General features: G+C 36.3%; 1 protein-coding gene across 19 annotated transcripts in view; it reads right to left on the reverse strand.

Moving 5' to 3' along the window:
* The window catches only part of CDC42BPA (CDC42 binding protein kinase alpha), a 325266-nt gene that overhangs the window by 241906 nt on the left and 64238 nt on the right, over positions 1-19122 (reverse strand). Inside the window, exon 2 of one of the 19 annotated variants that reach the window (XM_060304835.2) lies at positions 4386-4518. The exons of the other annotated variants lie outside the window; for them this stretch is intronic. Within the exon in view, the coding sequence (XP_060160818.1) occupies positions 4386-4460 (75 nt within the window). The 5' untranslated portion in view covers positions 4461-4518. The remainder of the gene's footprint in view (positions 1-4385; positions 4519-19122) is intronic. 19 annotated transcript variants of the gene reach the window in all.

Below are 19122 nucleotides of genomic sequence, written 5' to 3' on the forward strand. Positions count from 1 at the left end.
CAAACTGTTATTGTTTTTGCTTTTAATATGGCAGGTTGGGTTAAGGTGGACATGAGGGTGGAAATTCCTTTTATTTTTTCAGTTCAGATAGGACTGAAGAGTGTAGACGGTGGCTATGACAAGACTAGACTAGGCCAAACCTGTGTATACGATTTGAATTGATCCTTTCTGGGTTAAAAAGAGCTCTCTTACACAGAAAATAACTCCAGACCCTGGCTACATCTCAGCCTCATCAGTGGACTGATCCTTACTGCTGACGAGGCAGAGCGCCCTTTAAATTTCCTAATAAGGACTTTCACAGAGACTAGTTCTACAAAGTGTCTGCTGCTCCAAAGCCTGCTACAACCAACCTCCAAACCTTCCCCAACCAATATCTCCAAGGAGCAAAACTGAGTGAGAACGTGACGGGTTTAAATGAAAAACTGAATTCCTAACAAGGATTTAAATTCCCACATATATTCACTACCTCTTCCCAAGTAGTTATTTTTGAGGTTTGGAGTAAGTTAAGAGGAGAAATGGTAGACAGCCCTTTAAATGAAGAAAGCCACTTTTTCCTTTGGTCCCTAAATCTGTTGAATTTCCAGTGTTGCATAACCTCTCTGTTCTTTTCTGTAGCATGATTTTTTTTTTTTTTTTTACCAGAAGCTTTATTTGCAATGAACCTGGGCTGATCATAGTATGAACAATTCTAACACTGGCAAGAACTGTTGTGCTAGTTGCAGAGTATAAATCCCAACAGAAATAGCTTAAAACAAAACTAGGTGGTCCCCACTAGGTACAGATTTAACTGACCTCTAATTCCCTTGGTGAAACTAGTTTGGGAGAAACCAGTTTTTATCAATTTTTAAAATCACTGCTCTACCAAATGTTTTAACACAGAATGGAATAATTATGCCATTAAAAAGTTCCACCTTCAAAAAATAAACACTTCTAAGTCTCGATTTTTTTCATCTGCTTAACTTGCCAATTTCGGAGGAGAGTTAAAAGCTCTATCTTCAACTGTTGAAAGTTCTTGTATTCCCCTATGCAAATTCTATCAGTTGTTACTTCATATATTTTAAAGCTAATTTGTTAGATGAACATGTATTCCACGATTACTAAAGCTTCTTTCATTAATTTATAACACTTGTAATTGATTAGAACACAGATAAAGAAAATAAAACAAAGGTAGAGTTAAACACAATTATAAACTGAACAAAATAGAACTGAAACTGAGATGAAGAAATAGAACATTGGAGCAACGCTGAAACCCCCCATGTGCCCCACCTGACCACAACTTCCACCTTCCCGCTAGAGATAACCATTACCCTGACTTTTGTGATAAAATCAAATCATATGCATTTTTTCCTTATGTTGCCTCCTTCACTCAACATACAGTTAGATTTTAGAAACAAAATTATTCTAGCCTCATAAAATGAGTTGGGCAGTGGTCCCTCTTTCTGTTATCTGAGAAAGTTTAAATTTAGAATTGCTTCTTCCTTAAATGATTCACAGAACATGCAAATTAGTACATCCAAACCTGGAAGAATTTTTTCATGATTTTTAAAATAGATGATACACTTACATGTTTCAGAAGTCAAAACAAAATAAAAAGGTTTCCAATTAGAAGTGTCACTCACACTCTGCATGTACCCCATTCCCTCTTGTCCCTTTAAAACGTCACTTTATGAAAATACAAGTAAGAATCATAATATTTCTACCTCTTTTTAACAAAAGATAGCGTACTATATATCAAGTTGGCCAAAAAGTTCACTGGGGATGTTAGAGAAAAACCCCAACAAACTTTCTGACCAACCCAATATATTCCCCTGCATCTGATTTTTTCACTTTACAATGTATCCTGGAGATTTCTCCACAGAAGTACACTGAACTTTTTTTTTATGGCAGCTACACAGCATTAGATAGACCATAACTTAGTCAATACATTGATGGGTACTTGTGTTGCATTTTTTTTTAATATTTATTTATTTATTTATTTTGGCTGCACCGGGTCTTAGACGTGGCACACGGGATCTTGGTTGCAGCATGCAGGATCTAGCTCCCCAACCAGGGATCGAACCCGGGCCCCCTGCATTCGGAGCACGCAGTCTTACTCACTGGACCACCAGGGAAGTCCCTATTTTATTTTTTATACTTGAACATTTGATACATTTGTACTTTCTCCTAATATATGGTATGAATTTTAATTGGATCCACAAATGGACTTTTCCAATTGGCTACCCAGTTGTCTCAAAGATCTAAGTTTCTACCTTGAGAAGCTAGAAGAACATGAATAAATTAAATCCGAGGAAGTATTGATAGAAGGAAGGAAATAACAAACATTTTAAAACTGCTTAACTTTTTAAAAAAAATTTTAAGTAAAAAGAAGACAAAAATATAGACAATTCACAAAGCCAAAGTAGCTCTGTTCAATAACTAACAACACTGAAAAACCTCTACGTGACTGATCAAGAGAAATAAAACATAAATTATAAATATCCACAATGAAAGAGAATATCACCTTGTATTCCACAGACATAAAAAAAATAAAAGAGGGCTTCTCTGGTGGCGCAGTGGTTGAGAGTCCGCCTGCCGATGCAGGGGACACGGGTTCGTGCCCCGGTCCAGGAGGATCTCACATGCCGCGGAGCGGCTAGGCCCGTGAGCCATGGCCACTGAGCCTGTGCGTCCGGAGCCTGTGCTCCGCAACGGGAGAGGCCACAACAGTGAGAGGCCCGCGTACACCAAAAAAAACAAACAAACAACAACAAAAAAAAACCACAGAGATATTATGAAAACCCGTATACATTTGAAAACTTAAATGAAATACACAAATTCCATGAAACACAAAACTTACTGAAGCTGACAAAAGATGAAATAGAAAATCTTAATAGCTCTATAACCACTAAAAAGTTAAATTAGTAGGATTAAAAGCCCCACAAGGAAAAACTCAAGTCCAGATGGGATCACTGCTAAATTTTATCAAGCATTTAAGGAAATAAATAAAAATATTCACAATTTTTTCTGAAAAAGAGTAAACACTCCCCAATTCATTTTATAAGTCCAGCATAACCCTGATGTCATATTTGACACAGACATGATAAAAAAAGAAAATTGTAGGTCAACATTCCCCATGAATATAGGTATGAAAACAGTTAAAATATTAAGGAACTGAATAGAGCCATATCTCAAAAGGATAGTAAGTCATGACCAAATGGAGTTTATCCCAGGGATTAGTTTAATATTTGAAAATCAATCTATATAAAACCAAAGGCATAATTCATGAAAGAAATAATTGACATATCTGATAAAGATATATCTGATAAAGGACTGTTACCTAAAATACACGAAAAAAATAACTCTTAAAATTCAACAATAAGAAAACAAACCAGGAGAGGAGGAAGATGGCAGAAGAGTAAGGCGCGGAGATCACCTTCCGCTCCACAGATACATCAGAAATACATCTACATGTGAAACAACTCCTACAAAACACCTACTGAACGCTGGCAGAAAACCTCAGACCTCCCAAAAGGAAAGAAACTCCCCACGTACCTGGGTAGGACAAAAGAAAAAACAAAAAACAGAGACAAAAGAATAGGGATGGGACCTGCACCAGTGGGAGGGAGCTGTGAAGGAGGAAAGGTTTCCACACACTAGGAAGCCCCTTCACGGGTGGAGACTGCGGGTGGCGGAGGCGGTAAGCTTCGGAGCCGCGGAGGAGAGCACAGCAACAGGGGTGCAAAGGGCAAAGCGGAGAGATTCCCGCACAGAGGATCGGGGCCGACCGGCACTCACCAAGCCAAGAGGCTTGTCTGCTCACCTGCCGGGGCGGGCGGGGCTGGGAGCCGAGGTTCGGGAGCGAGGGGAGAGGACTGGGGCTGGTGGCGTGAACACAGCCTGCAGGGGGTTAGCGCACCACGGCTAGCCGGGAGGGAGTCCGGGGAAAGGTCTGGACCTGCCGAAGAGGCAAGAGACTTTTTCTTCCCTCTTTGCTTCCTGGTGCGCAAGGGAGGGGATTAAGAGCGCTGCTTAAAAGGAGCTCCAGAGACAGGCGTGAGCCGCGGCTAACAGCGCAGACCCCAGAGACAGGCATGAGATGCTAAGGCTGCTGCTGCCGCCACCAAGAACCCTGTGTGCGAGCACAGGTCACTCTCCACACCTCCCTTCCGGGGAGCCTGTGCCGCCCGCCACTGCCAGGGTCCCGGGATCCAGGGACAACTTCCCCGGGAGAACGCACGGCGCGCCTCAGGCTGGTGCAATGTCATGCTGGCCTCTGCCGCCGCAGGCTCGCCCCGCACTCCGTGCCCCTCCCTCACCCCGGCCTGAGTGAGCCAGAGCCCCCGAATCAGCGGCTGCTTTAACCTCGTCCTGTCTGAGTGAAGAACAGATGCCCTCCGGCGACCTACATGCAGAGGCGGAGCCAAATCCAAAACAGAGCCCCGGAAGCTGTGCAGAGAAAGGGAAATCTCTCCCAGCAGCATCAGGAGCAGCGGATTAAATCTCCACAATCAACTTGATGTACCTGCATCTGTGGAATACCTGAAAAGACAACAAACCATCCCAAATTGAGGAGGTGGACTTTGAGAGCAAGACTTATTATTTCTTACCCTTTTCCTCTTTTTGTGACTGTGTATGTGTATGCTTCTGTGTGAGATTTTGTCTGAATAGCTTTCCTTTCACCATTTATCCTAGGGTTCTATCCGTCCGTTTTGGGGGGGGGGGGTTGTTTTGTTTTGTTTTGTTTTTACTTTTTAAAGAAATTTTTCTCTTAATTATTTTTTATTTTAATAACTTTATTTTATTTTATCTTTATTTTATTTTATTTTATCCTCTTCCTTCCTTCCTTCCTTCCTTTCTTCCTTTCTTTCTTTACACTTTTTCTCCCTTTTATTCTGAGCCGTGTGGATGAAAGGCTCTTGGTGCTGCAGCCAGGAGACAGTGCTGTGCCTCTGAGGTGGGAGAGCCAACTTCAGGACACTAGTCCACAAGAGACCTCCCAGCTCCACATAATATCAAACGGCGAAAATCTCCCTGAGATCTCCATCTCAACACCAACACCCATCTTCACTCGACAGCCAACAAGCAACAGTGCTGGACACACTATGCCAAACGACTAGCAAGACAGGAACACAACCCCACCCATTAGCAGAGAGGCTGCCTAAAATCATAATAAGTCCACAGACACCCCAAAACACACCACCAGATGTGGACCTGCCCACCAGAAAGACAAGATCCAGCCTCATCCACCAGAACACAGGTACTAGACCCCTCCACCAGGAAGCCTACACAACCCACTGAACCAACTTTAGCCACTGGGGACAGACACTAAAAACAACAGGAACTACGAACCTGCACCCTTCAAAAAGGAGACCCCAAACACAGTAAGATAAGCAAAACGAGAAGACAGAAAAACACACAGCAGATAAAGGAGCAAGATAAAAATGCACCAGACCTAACAAATAAAGAGGAAGTAGGCAGTCTACCTGAAAAAGAATTCAGAATAATGATAGTAAAGATGATCCAAAATCTTGGAAATAGAATAGACAAAATGCAAGAAACATTTAACAAGGACCTAGAAGAACTAAAGATGAAACAGGGAATGATGAACAACACAATAAATGAAATTAAAAATACTCTAGAAGGGTTCAATAGCAGAATAACTGAGGCAGAAGAACGGATAAGTGACCTGAAAGATAAATTAGTGGAAATAACTACTGCAGAGAAGAATAAAGAAAAAAGAATGAAAAGAACTGAGGACAGTCTCAGAGAACTCTGGGACATTAAACCCACCAATATTCAAATTACAGGGGTTGCAGAAGAGAAAAAGAAAGGGACTGAGAAAATATTTAAAGAGATTATAGTTGAAAACTTCCCTAATATGGGAAAGGAAATAGTTAATCAAGTCCAGGAAGCACAGAGAGACCCATACAGGATAAATTCAAGGAGAAACAGGCCAAGACACATATTAATCAAACTTTCAAAAATTAAATACAAAGGGTTTCCCTGGTGGTGCAGTGGTTGAGAGTCCGCCTGCCGATGCAGGGGACACAGGTTCGTGCCCCAGTCTGGGAATATCCCACGTGCCGCGGAGCGTCTGGGTCCGTGAGTCATGGCTGCTGAGCCTGCGCGTCCGGAGCCTGTGCTCCGAAACAGGAGAGACCACAACAGTGAGAGGCCCACGTACCGAAGGAAAAAAAAAACTTAAATACAAAGAAAACATATTAAAAGCAGCAAGGGAAAAACAACAAATAATGCACAAGGGAATCCCCATAAGGTTAACAGCTGATCTTTCAGCAGAAACTCTGCAAGCCAGAAAGGACTGGCAGAACATATTTAAAGTGATGAAGGAGAAAAACCTACAACCAAGATTACTCTACCCAGCAAGGATCTCATTCAGATTTGATGGAGAAATTAAAACCTCTAGAGACAAGCAAAAGCTGGGAGAGTTCAGCACCACCAAACCAGCTTTACAACAAATGCTAAAGGAAGGAACTTCTCTAGGCAAGAAACACAAGAGAAGGAAAAGACCTACAATAACAAACCCAAAACAATTAAGAAAATGGGAATAGGAACATACATATCGATAATTACCTTAAATGTAAATGCATTAAGTGCTCCCACCAAAAACACAGACTGGCTGAATGGATACAAAAACAAGACCCATATATATGCTGTCTACAAGAGACCCACTTCAGAATTAGGGACACATACAGACTGAAATTGAGGGGATGGAAAAAGATATTCCATGCAAATGGAAACCAAAAGGAAGCTGGAATGGCAATTCTCATATCAGACAAAATAGATTTTAAAATAAAGACTGTTAGAAGACACAAAGGAGGACACTACATAATGATCAAGGGATACATCCAAAAAGAAGATATAACGATTGTAAATATTTATGCACACAACATAGGCAAATACTAACAGCCGTAAAAGGGGAAATCAACAGTAACACATTCAGAGTAGGGGACTTTAACACTCCACTTTCACCTTATTTATTTTTCATGCAAAATGAAAATAAATAAGGAAACACAACCTTTAAATGATACATTAAACAAGATGGACTTAATTGATATTTATAGGACACTGCATCCAAAAACAACAGAATACACATTTTTCTCAAGTGCTCATGGAACATTCTCCAGGATAGATCATATCTTGGGTCACAAATCAAGCCTTGGTAAATTTAAGAAAATTGAAATCGTATCAAGTACCTTTTCCGACCACAATGCTATGAGACTAGATATCAATTACAGGAAAAGATCTGTAAAACATACAAACACATCGAGGCTAAACAATACACTACTTAATAACAGTATTCACTGAAGAAATCAAAGAGGAAATCAAAAAATACCTAGAAACAAATGACAATGGAGACACGATGACCCAAAACCTATGGGATGCAGCAAAAGCAGTTCTAAGAGGGAAGTTTACAGCAATACAATCCTACCTTAAGAAACAGGAAACATCTCGAATAAACATCCTAAACTTGAACCTAAAGCAATTAGAGAAAGAAGAATTAAAAACCCCAAGGTTAGCAGAAGGAAAGAAATCATAAAGATCAGATCAGAAATAAATGAAAAAGAAATGAAGGAAACGATAGCAAAGATCAATAAAAGTAAAAGCTGGTTCTTTGAGAAGATAAACAAAATTGATAAACCATTAGCCAGACTCATCCAGAAAAAAAGGGAGAGGACTCAAATCAATAGAATTAGAAATGAAAAAGGAGAAGTAACAACTGACATGGCAGAAATACAACAGATCATGAGAGATTACTACAAGCAACTCTATGCCAATAAAATGGACAACCTGGAAGAAATGGACAAATTCTTAGAAATGCAAAATCTGCCAAGACTGAACCAGGAAGAAATAGAAAATATGAACAAACCAATCACAAGCACTGAAATTGAAACTGTGATTAAAAATCTTCCAACAAACAAAAGCCCAGGACCAGATGGCTTCACAGGCGAATTCTATTAAAAATTTAGAGAAGAGCTAACACCTATCCTTCTCAAACTCTTCCAAAATATAGCAGAGAGAGGAACACTCCCAAACTCATTCTACGAGGCCACCATCACCCTGATACCAAAACCAGACAAGGATGTCACAAAGAAGGAAAACTACAGGCCAATATCACTGATGAACATAGATGCAAAAACCCTCAACAAAATACTAGCAAACAGAATCCAACAGCACATTAAAAGGATCATACAGCATGATCAAGTGGGGTTTATTCCAGGAATGCAAGCATTCTTCAATATATGCAAATCAATCAATGTGATACACCATATTAACAAATTGAAGGAGAAAAGCCATATGGTCATCTCAATAGATGCAGAGAAAGCTTTCGACAAACTTCAACACTCATTTATAATAAAAACCCTCCGGAAAGTAAGCATAGAGGGAACTTTCCTCAACATAATAAAGGCCATATAAGACAAACCTACAGCCAACATTGTCCTCCACGGTGAAAAACTGAAAGCATTTCCACTAAGATCAGGAACAAGACAACGTTGCCCACTCTCACCACTCTTATTCAACATAGTTTTGGAAGTTTTAGCCACAGCAATCAGAGAAGAAAAGGAAATAAAAGGAATCCAAATAGGAAAAGAAGAAGTAAAGCCGTCACTGTTTGCAGATGACATGAGACTATACATTGAGAATCCTAAAGATGCTAACCAGAAAACTACTAGAGCTAATCAATGAATTTGGTAAAGTAGGAGGATACAAAATTAATGCACAGAAATCTCTGGCATTCCTATACATTTATGATGAAAAATATGAAAGTGAAATCAAGAAAACACTCCCATTTACCACTGTAACAAAAAGAATAAAATATCTAGTAATAAACCTACCTAAGGAGACAAAAGACCTGTATGCAGAAAATTATAAGACACTGATGAAAGAAATTAAAGATGATAGAAATAGATGGAGAGATATACCATGTTCTTGGATTGGAAGAATCAACATGGTGAAAATGACTCTACTACCCAAAGCAATCTACAGAGTCACTGCAATCCCTATCAAACTACCACTGGCATTTTTCACAGAATTAGAACAAAAAATTTCACAATTTGTATGGAAACACAAAAGACCCCGAATAGCCAAAGCAATCTTGAGAACGAAAAACAGAGCTGGAGGAATCAGGCTCCCTGACTTCAGACTATACTATAAAGCTACAGTAATCAAGACAGTATGGTACTGGCACAAAAACAGAAATACAGATCACTGGAACAGGATAGAAACCCCAGACATAAACCCATGCAATATGGTCACCTTATCTTTGATAAAGGAGGCAGGAATGTACAGTGGAGAAAGGACAGCCTCTTCAATAAGTGGTGTTGGGAAAACTGGACAGGTACATGTAAAAGTATGAGATTAGAACACTCCCCCTAATACCATACACAAAAATAAGCTCAGAATGGATTGAAGACCTAAATGTAAGGCCAGACACTATCAAATTCTTAAGAGGAAAACATAGGCAGAACACTCTATGACATAAATCACAGCAAGATCCTTTTTGACCCACCTCCTAGAAAAATGGAAATAAAAATAAACAAATGGGACCTAATGAAACTTAAAAGCTTTTGCACAGCAAAGGAAACCATAAACAAGACCAAAAGACAACCCTCAGAATGGGAGAAAATATTTGCAAATGAAGCAACTGACAAAGGATTAATCTCCAAATTTTATAAGCAGCTCATGCAGCTCAATAACAAAAAAACAAACAACCCAATCCAAACATGAGCAGAAGACCTAGATAGACATTTCTCCAAAGAAGAGATACAGACTGCCAACACACACATGAAAGAATGCTCAACATCATTAATCATTAGAGAAATGCAAATCAAAATTACAATGAGGTATCATCTCACACTGGTCAGAATGGCCATCATCAAAAAATCTACAAACAATAAATGCTGGAGAGGGTGTGGAGAAAAGGGAACACTCTTGCACTGCTGGTGGGAATGTGAATTGGTACAGCCACTATGGAGAACTGTATGGAGGTTCCTTAAAAAACTACAAATAGAACTACCACATGACCCAGCAATCTCACTACTGGGCATATACCCTGAGAAAACCATAATTCAAAAAGAGTCATGCACCAAAATGTTCATTGCAGCTCTACTTACAATAGCCAGAAGATGGAAACAACCTAAGTGTCCATCATTGGATGAATGGATAAAGAAGATGTGTCACATATATACACTGGAATATTACTCAGCCATAAAAAGAAACGTAATTGAGTTATTTGTAGTGAGGTGGATGGACCTAGAGTCTGTCATACAGAGTGAAGTCAGAAAGAGAAAGACAAATACCGTATGCTAACACATATACATGGAATCTAAGAAAAAAAAGAATGTCATGAAGAACCTAGGGGTAAGGCAGGAATAAAGACACAGACCTACTAGAGAATGGACTTGAGGATATGGGGAGGGGGAAGGGTAAGCTGTGACAAAGTGAGAGAGTGGCATGGACACTTATACACTACCAAACGTAAAATAGATAGCTAATGGGAAGCAGCCGCATAGCACAGGGAGATCAGCTCAGTGCTTTGTGACCACCTAGAGGGGTGGGATAGGGTGGGTGGGAGGAAGGGAGACACAAGAGGGAAGATATATGGGAACATATATGTATAACTGATTCACTTTGTTATAAAGCAGAAACTAACACACCACTGTAAAGCAATTGTACTCCAATAAAGATGTAAAAAAAAATTTTTTTTAAATAATAAAAAAACCATTTCATTAAAACATGAGTTAAAGATCCAATATACACCTTACCAAAGAAGATATACAGATAGCAAATAAGCAAATGAAAAGATGCTCAACATCATCTAGGGAACTGCAAGTTAAAACAACCATGAGATACCACTACACGCCTAACAGAATGGCCAAAATTCAAAATACTGACAACTCCTAAACGCTGGTGAGGATGTGGGGCAACAGGAACTCTCATTCTGCCAGTGGGAATGCAAAATGGTACAGCCACTTTGGAAGAGAGTTTGTTGGTTTCTTACAAAACTTAAATAATGCTCTTACCATACGATCCAGCAATTCTGCTCCTTGGTATTTATGCAAATGAATTGAAAATTGATGTCCACACATCACATCAACCTGCACATGAATGTTTACAGCAGCTTTATTCATAATTGCCAAAACTTGGAAGAAAACAAAGATGTCCTTCAGTAGGTAAATGGGTAAATAAGCAGTGGTACATTCAAACAATGAAATATTATTCAGTGGTAAAAGCAATAAAAAGACATGAAGGAAACAAAATGCCTATTACCACGTGGAATAAGCCAATCTGAAAAGGCTACATTACTGTATGATTTCAACTCTATGACATTCAGGAAAAGGCAAAACTATGGAGACAGGAAAAAGATCACTGGTGACCAGAGGTTAGGGGAAGGAAGGGATGGATTGGCAAAGCACAGAGGATTTTTAAGGCAGTGAAACTATTATGCATAATACTAAAATGGTGGATAAGTTGTAACTATACATTTGTCCAAACCCATACAATATATAATACAACACCAAGAGTGAACCCTAATGTAAACTATAGACTTTAGCTGATGATGTGTCAATGTAGATCCATCAGTTGTAACATATATACCACCTTGTGTGGTAGGCTGATAGTAGGAGAGGCTGCACATGTGCAAGGTCAACGGGTATATAGGAACTCTGTGTACTTTGCACTCAGTTTTGCTGTGGACATAAAACTGCTCTAAAAATCAAAGCCTATTAAAAAAGTCAATCAGGGCTTCCCTGATGGCGCAGTGGTTGAGGGTCCGCCTGCCGGTGCAGGGGACGCAGGTTCGTGCCCCAGTCCAGGAGGATCCCACATGCCGCAGAGTGGCTGGGCCCGTGAGCCATTGCCGCTGCGCCTGCGCGTCCGGAGCCTGTGCTCAGCGACAGGAGAGGCCACGGCAGTGAGAGACCCGCGTACCACAAAAAAAAAAAAAAGTCAAAGTAGCACACCGAATTTACATAATAAAAGAGCAAATCCATATGATTATTAAATTCTCAGCAAACTAGTAATAGAAGACAACTTCTTCAATCAGATAAAGGGTTCCCTCAAAAACACCTACAATTAACATCATACTTACTAGTCAAACACTAAATCCTTTCTCCCTGAATTCAGGAATAAAGTAAGGATATATACCCTCATGACACCTATTCGACATTGTATTAGAGGTCCAAATTAGTATAATAAGACAACATAAAGAAATAGAATGTATAAAGTCTGGAAAGTGAAAAGGACAGTATGATTGTCCTATTCTCAGACAATATGATTGTTTACACAGAACAACTAAGAAAGTAGCAACTAAAACAACAAAAAACTATTTAAATAATAATAAATGAATTTAGAAAATAAAGTCAGATACAAAAATGAGTGGTATACATAGCACAGGGAGATCAGCTCAGTGCTTTGTGACCACCTAGAGGGGTGGGATAGGGAGGGTGGGAGGGAGATGCAAGAGGGAGGGGATATGGGGATATCTGTACACACATAGCTGATTTACTTTGTTATACAGCAGAAACTAACAAACCATTGTAAAGCAGTTATACTCCAATAAAGATGTTAAAAAAAAAAGAGTGGTGTATCTACATACCAACAGCATACTATTTGAAATATAAAATTTTAAATGTCATTTACCATAGCATCAAAAAACATTAAAAATTTAGCAATAAATTTAACAAATTATGAACAAGACCTGTACACTAAAATTACAAAAAAATTTTGAGTAAAATTAAAATAGACCTTAAAAGACAAAGAAAAATGCCTTGTTCATGGACTAACTAGTAGACTCATGATTGTTTAGATGTCAGTCCTCACAAAATTGATCTATAAACTGAATGCAAACTAAATTTCAATACCACTAGGCTTTTATGGAAACTGACACAGTGATTCTAAAATTTATATAATAATGCAAAAGTCTTCAAATAGTTAAGACAATTTTGCAAAAGAACAAAGAAGGAGGACTTACACTCAGACTTCATTACATACTCTCAACTCTACAGTATAAAGCTACAGAATCAAGATTGTGTGGTACTGGCATAAGAACAGACAAATATATCGGTGAAATAGAATAGAAATAGCAAAAGTAGATCAACATTTGTATGGTCAACTGACTTTTTTGACAAAGGTACTGAAGTAATTCAATAGAGGAGAAACAGCCTTTTCAACAAATTGTGCTGAAACAACTGGATATCCATATGGAAAAAAATGAACCTCGATCCCTATCATCTCACATCATACATGAATTAATTTGAAATGAATCACCAATCTAAACATAAGAGCTAAAACTATAAAGGTTTTAGGAAAAAAACATAGGTAAATATCTGTGACCTAGATATAAATAAGAATTTCTTACAAAGAACATGGAAAATAATAACCATAAGAGAAAAAACTGATAAAATTAAACCACCAAAATTTAAAACTTCTGCTCATCAGAAGACATTTTTAAGAAAATTAACAGGCAAGCTATGCAGCCTTTGAGAAAATATTGACAAAACATACATCTGACAAAAGACATTTATAAATATAAAATATGAAGAATTCTTACAACTCAATGATGACAAATACCTCATTTTTTTTAATGAGCAAAATATCTGAACGTATACTTCACAAAGGAGGATATAAGAATAGTGAATAAGCACACAAAAACTCATCATTATGTTGATATATAACACAAATCCACGTAACAATGCAATTTAAGACCATGAGATACTATTACACACCCATTAGAATGACTGAAATTTAAAAGACTAACAAAAAAATATTGGTGAGAACATGGAACTGGTGGGAATATAAAATGGTACAACCCCACTGGAAAAAATGTGCCAGTTTCTTTTAAATTTAAATATGCACCAACCACTTAACATACCAGTTCCACTCCTAGGTATTTATCCAAGGAAAATGAAAACGTATTTCCATAAAAACTTGTACAAAAATATTCACAACAATTTTAATCCTAACAGCCAAAAATGAGAAACAATACAAATGTTCATCAATAGAAGGATAGTGGTATATAGCTTACTAATCAGCAATAAAAAGTATTACTACATTTGATCACAAGAATGGATTTCACAGACATTATTCTGAGCAAAAGAGGCCAGACACAAAAGAGTACATATGGTATGATTTCCATTTATATGAAAATTTCAAACGGCCAAAACTAATCCATAGTTAAAATTTAGAACAGTGGTTGTTGCCACTTGATGGACGTTATGGGGAAGTAACAGGAAAGGGAACTTCTTAGGGTGATGGAAATGTTCTGTATCTTGTATAAGGGTGAATCCATTTGTCAAAACTCATGGAACTGTACATAAACAATTGGTGTATTTCAACATATATACAATTTACCTCAAAAGATGTAAACAAACCAAATAAAAATTGCACTCCTAGTCTAGATGGACTCACCAGAGAATTTTTCCAAACATTTAAGGAAATAATAATATTCTCAAACTCAGAAAATTGAGAAAGCGCAAATACTTCCCAAATTGTCTTATGAGCTAAGCATAACATTTTAAAAATATAAGGAAATTAAAAGATAGGTAAAATAAAGTTCAATCTTTTTCATGCACATAACAAAAAAAATGGTAAACAAAATATTAGCAAATCAAAACCAACAATATACTAAAAGAATACATAAGGAACAACTGGATTTATATAGTAATCCAATATTGGTATATTTAAAAATTAATCAATATTATTTCCACATTAACTAAATACAGAGGTCAAATCATATCATCAAAAGAGATATTAAAAAAAGCTTTTAATAAAAGTTAACTCTGATGCAAGAGGGAAGAGATATGGGAACATATGTATATGTATAACTAATTCACTTTGTTATAAAGCAGAAACTAACACACCATTGTAAAGCAATTATACCCCAATAAAGATGTTAAAAAAAAAAAAACAAAAAAAAAAAGTTAACTCTAATGCATGATAAAAGATCTCAACAGACTAGGACTAAAAGGAAAACTTCCTTTACCTAAAAAAGAGTAACTTCCTTAACCTAAAAAAAGAGTAACAATTTTTTTTAAAAAAGCTGTTCCAAACTTCATACTTACCCCTGAAATCACAAACCAGAAAAAAATTGATTTTCAACAACTGAATTTAATATTTTAAGGAAGAAACTCTCTATTGTAATAATACAGGAAAAAGAAATAACAAGTATAACAAAAGAAAGAAAAAAAGCTGTCATTATTTGGAAATGGTATGACTGTGTATATGAAAAATCTTTTAAATTTATAAACTAGAATTAATAAGTTAATATATCAAGATGCTTAAATACAAAATCACTACACAAAAATTAATTGTATTTCTAGTCTAGCAACATGGTTACAAAATGAAATCTAAAAATATCATTTACAGGCTCATCAACAAACGTCAAAGACTGATAAATAAATTTAATGAAACATGAACAAGAATTCTACATTAAAAACTATTAAAAATTAATAAAAGTAACACATATAGGGTCAGCTGATTCACAATGGAAGTTCCTTTGCAATCAAATGTAGAAAAAGTAGTCTTTAAATAAATGATGCTGAGAAACCCACAAAGAATAAAATGAACCTTGACCTATACCTCACAAAACACAAAATAATACCAGACGGATCACAGACCTAAATGAAAAAGATTTTTTTTTATAGATTACATAAGATAACAGAGGAAAATATCTTCATGACCTTCAGAGTAGAAAATAACTTTTTTAACGAACACAAAAAAACACTAATCATAAAGAAAAGCTTAATTAAATGTACTTCACCAAAACTAAGATCTTCTCTTCCATAAAAGATCTATACAGAGAGGGAAAAGCCAAGCCACACACAGGAAGACATTTTGTTTAATACACACACACACACACACACACACACACACACACACACACACACTTCCAACAAAGGACTTGTATCCAGAATATACCAGTAAGTCAGACAACACACCCTCCTGCTCCCACTCCCCCAATCCCAAAATGTGCACTTATGAAAAAGGATATCCAAGTTATATGAAGTAATATGAAAATGGGCTCAACTTTAAGAGTTATTAGGAAATGTAAAATGAAATCACAATCCAATACCACTACTCATCCACCAAAAAATGTCCAAAGTTTAAAAAATGATGCAAGTGTTGGTGAGGTTGTGAAGCAACTGGGACCTTAATACACTGTTGGTCAGAGTACACATTGAAAACCAATTGGGATATTATTTGGCACTACCAACTAAGACTAAATATGCCTAACATGCAACCCAGAAATTCCACTAGGGTTATATCAAACACAGATGAGTGCTTCTACCTCCCAAAAGACATGTACATGAATGTTCATAACAACATTATTAACAGTGGCCAAAAACTATAAACTTGAATACCTACCAACACTAGTATGGATAAAATACTTGTGGTATATTCATATAGAGGAATACTTTGAACCAACAAAAAACAAAAATGAATCACACAAGCATAATATTGAGCAAAAGAAGACAGAAACAAAAGAATATATATTATATAATTCCACTAATATAGCATTCAAAAACAGGCAAAATAAATCTATAATTATAGAAGTCAGAATAGATGGTTAATGAGAAGGTGGTTATCCACATAGAGGGGGCAATGGGAGCCTATCTTGATCTGCATAATAGTTACAGAAGTTCATGCAAATGTACAAATCCATTAAGCTATGTGTGTATATAACACAATTTTTTTAAGACCTCAAAATAAATGTATTTTCAGACAGAAAATGCAGATAATTTATCTCAGCAGACTTGGCAAAATACTAAAGGGAATTTTTAAGTCAAAAGGAAAATTATATCAAAGACAAGTATATGAATATAAATAAGTATGTGAACGTGAAGAGTAAGAAAAAATGTAAATACATGGGTAAAGCTAAAATGAATAGGGACACTATAATCGTATCTTTTGGGGTTTCAAATATATGTAGAGCTAATGACAATGAAAGGTAAATTTGGGTAAATGGGAACTGGCAAAATACAAATTTACCAAGAATACAAGTGGCAATCTCTAGGGAAACCAATAAAAGAAGGTACAACTCAGAAATGAATAGAAGGGGGAAAGAATAATTTAAAATATTCAGTTAATCCAAGAATTGAGAGAAACATAATACAGAATGGACAAGACAAACAGAAAACAAATAGTAATATGTAATGTAATTACATTAAATGTCAACTGACTACACTCCAATTAAAGATAAGACATTATCAGACTAGATCAAAAAATTAAAACTATATTCTACTTAACACTAAACGTATAAAGTAATAGCTGAAACTAACAGGGTGGAGTAAGATATTTAATGCAGAAGACTAATAAAAAGAGCTAGAATCATTCTACTAACATCAGATTAAGTAAAGTTTAACTCAAAAAGCATTACTTAGAGATAACAAGGATCATTACATCATGATAAAAGAGTTAATCACTAGGGAAATATAATAACTTGATATTTGTTATCAGTGAAAACTGAAAAAAATAAGAAAGAAATAAGCAAATCCTCTCTCAGGAAATGAAATATCACACAGAGAGAACAGTTAAGGATATGGAGGATTTAAATAAGATTAATGTCTTTTACCTAACTGATATTTACAGAACACTGCACAGCAAATTTCAAAGACTTGAAATCAGACAATGTATATTCTCTGACTGCTCTGGAATTACATTATAACTCAAAAACAGAAATATAACTAAAAACCCTCCAAATACTTAGAGATGGAGCGATAAACTTCTAAAATCATAGATCAAAAAAACCATAACAGAAATTTAAAATCACATTGGAAATCACATTGTATTTTGAGGAACTCTATAATGAAAATATGACATATCAAAACTTTGCTATAGCTAAAGCTGCTTAGAGGAAAAAGTATAGCACATCTGAAAAGATCTAGAAATCAATGCTCTGAGCATCTAACTCAAAAAGTTAGAAAAAGAACAGCAAGTTGAAACCAAAGGGAGAAAAGAACATTAAAAGATAAAAGCAGAAATTAATGAAACAGAAAACAAATCTACCATAGAAAAATACAAAGGGCAAAAGTTAATTCATTGAAAAAATAACAGAATTGATAAACCGCTAAGTATAACAAATGAAAAAAATGAGAAGTGCAAACGGCCAATATAGTAATAAATATGAAAAATCAGATGACATGGATGAACCTAGCAAAACTGACACATCTATACAAAATATCCAAATAGTTCAATTTCAATTTAAAAAATTAATTATATAATTTAAAACTCTCTCTCTAGGAACCTCCAGGCTCAAATGGCTTCACCAGTGAAATCTTCTAAGCATATAAAAAAGAAATAATAACAATCTTCTCAAACTCCTCTAAAGAACAGTAAAAAAGGAAATACTCCCTCTTTTTATGAGGCCAGAATAACCAAGATACCAAAATCTGATCAGGATGTGATAAGTAGGAAAATTACAGGCCAATTTCTCTCAAAGATCGAAAACACACACAACACACACAAATAGCAAACTGAGTCCAAAGGTAAATTAAAAGGATAATACATCCCAACAAAGTTGGCTTATTTTAGAAATGCAAGGTTAGTTTCACATTGAAAATAAACCAGTGTAACTCAACACGTTAACAGAGTAAAGGAGAAAAGCCTGAGTGTCTCAAAAGATGCTGATAAAGCATTTTATTAAAATCCAACACAATTCATGATTTTAAAAGTAAAATTAGCGAGGTTGCTGGGTATGAGGTCAATAAACAGAATTCAATTGTGTCTAACTACTAGCAAAAACAATTAGAAAATGAAACTTAACCAATAATTCTAATTAAAATAACATAAAGAATATCACATACCTAGGAATAAATCTGCTGAAAGATGTATAAATCCACTCTACTGAATGGAAACTACAAATAATTAGTGTGTTAAATTTATAAAGCCCTAAATAAATGGAGGCATATACCATGTTCATGGATGGCTGACTCAATATTGTTAAGATGTCAATTATCTACAAAGTAATCTCTAGTTTCAGGGCAATCCTAATCAAAATTCCAGCAGATGTGTGGGTGCTGGGTGTGGATGTGGATTTTTAAGAGTAGGTAAAAACTGAAACACTTATTCTAAAATTATATGAAAATATAAAGGGCCAAGAACAGAGGAGAAGAGGGAGGAAGTTAG

The sequence above is a fragment of the Globicephala melas genome, chromosome 1 (assembly GCF_963455315.2).
Source record: "Globicephala melas chromosome 1, mGloMel1.2, whole genome shotgun sequence".
NCBI classification, from domain to species: Eukaryota; Metazoa; Chordata; class Mammalia; order Artiodactyla; family Delphinidae; genus Globicephala; species Globicephala melas.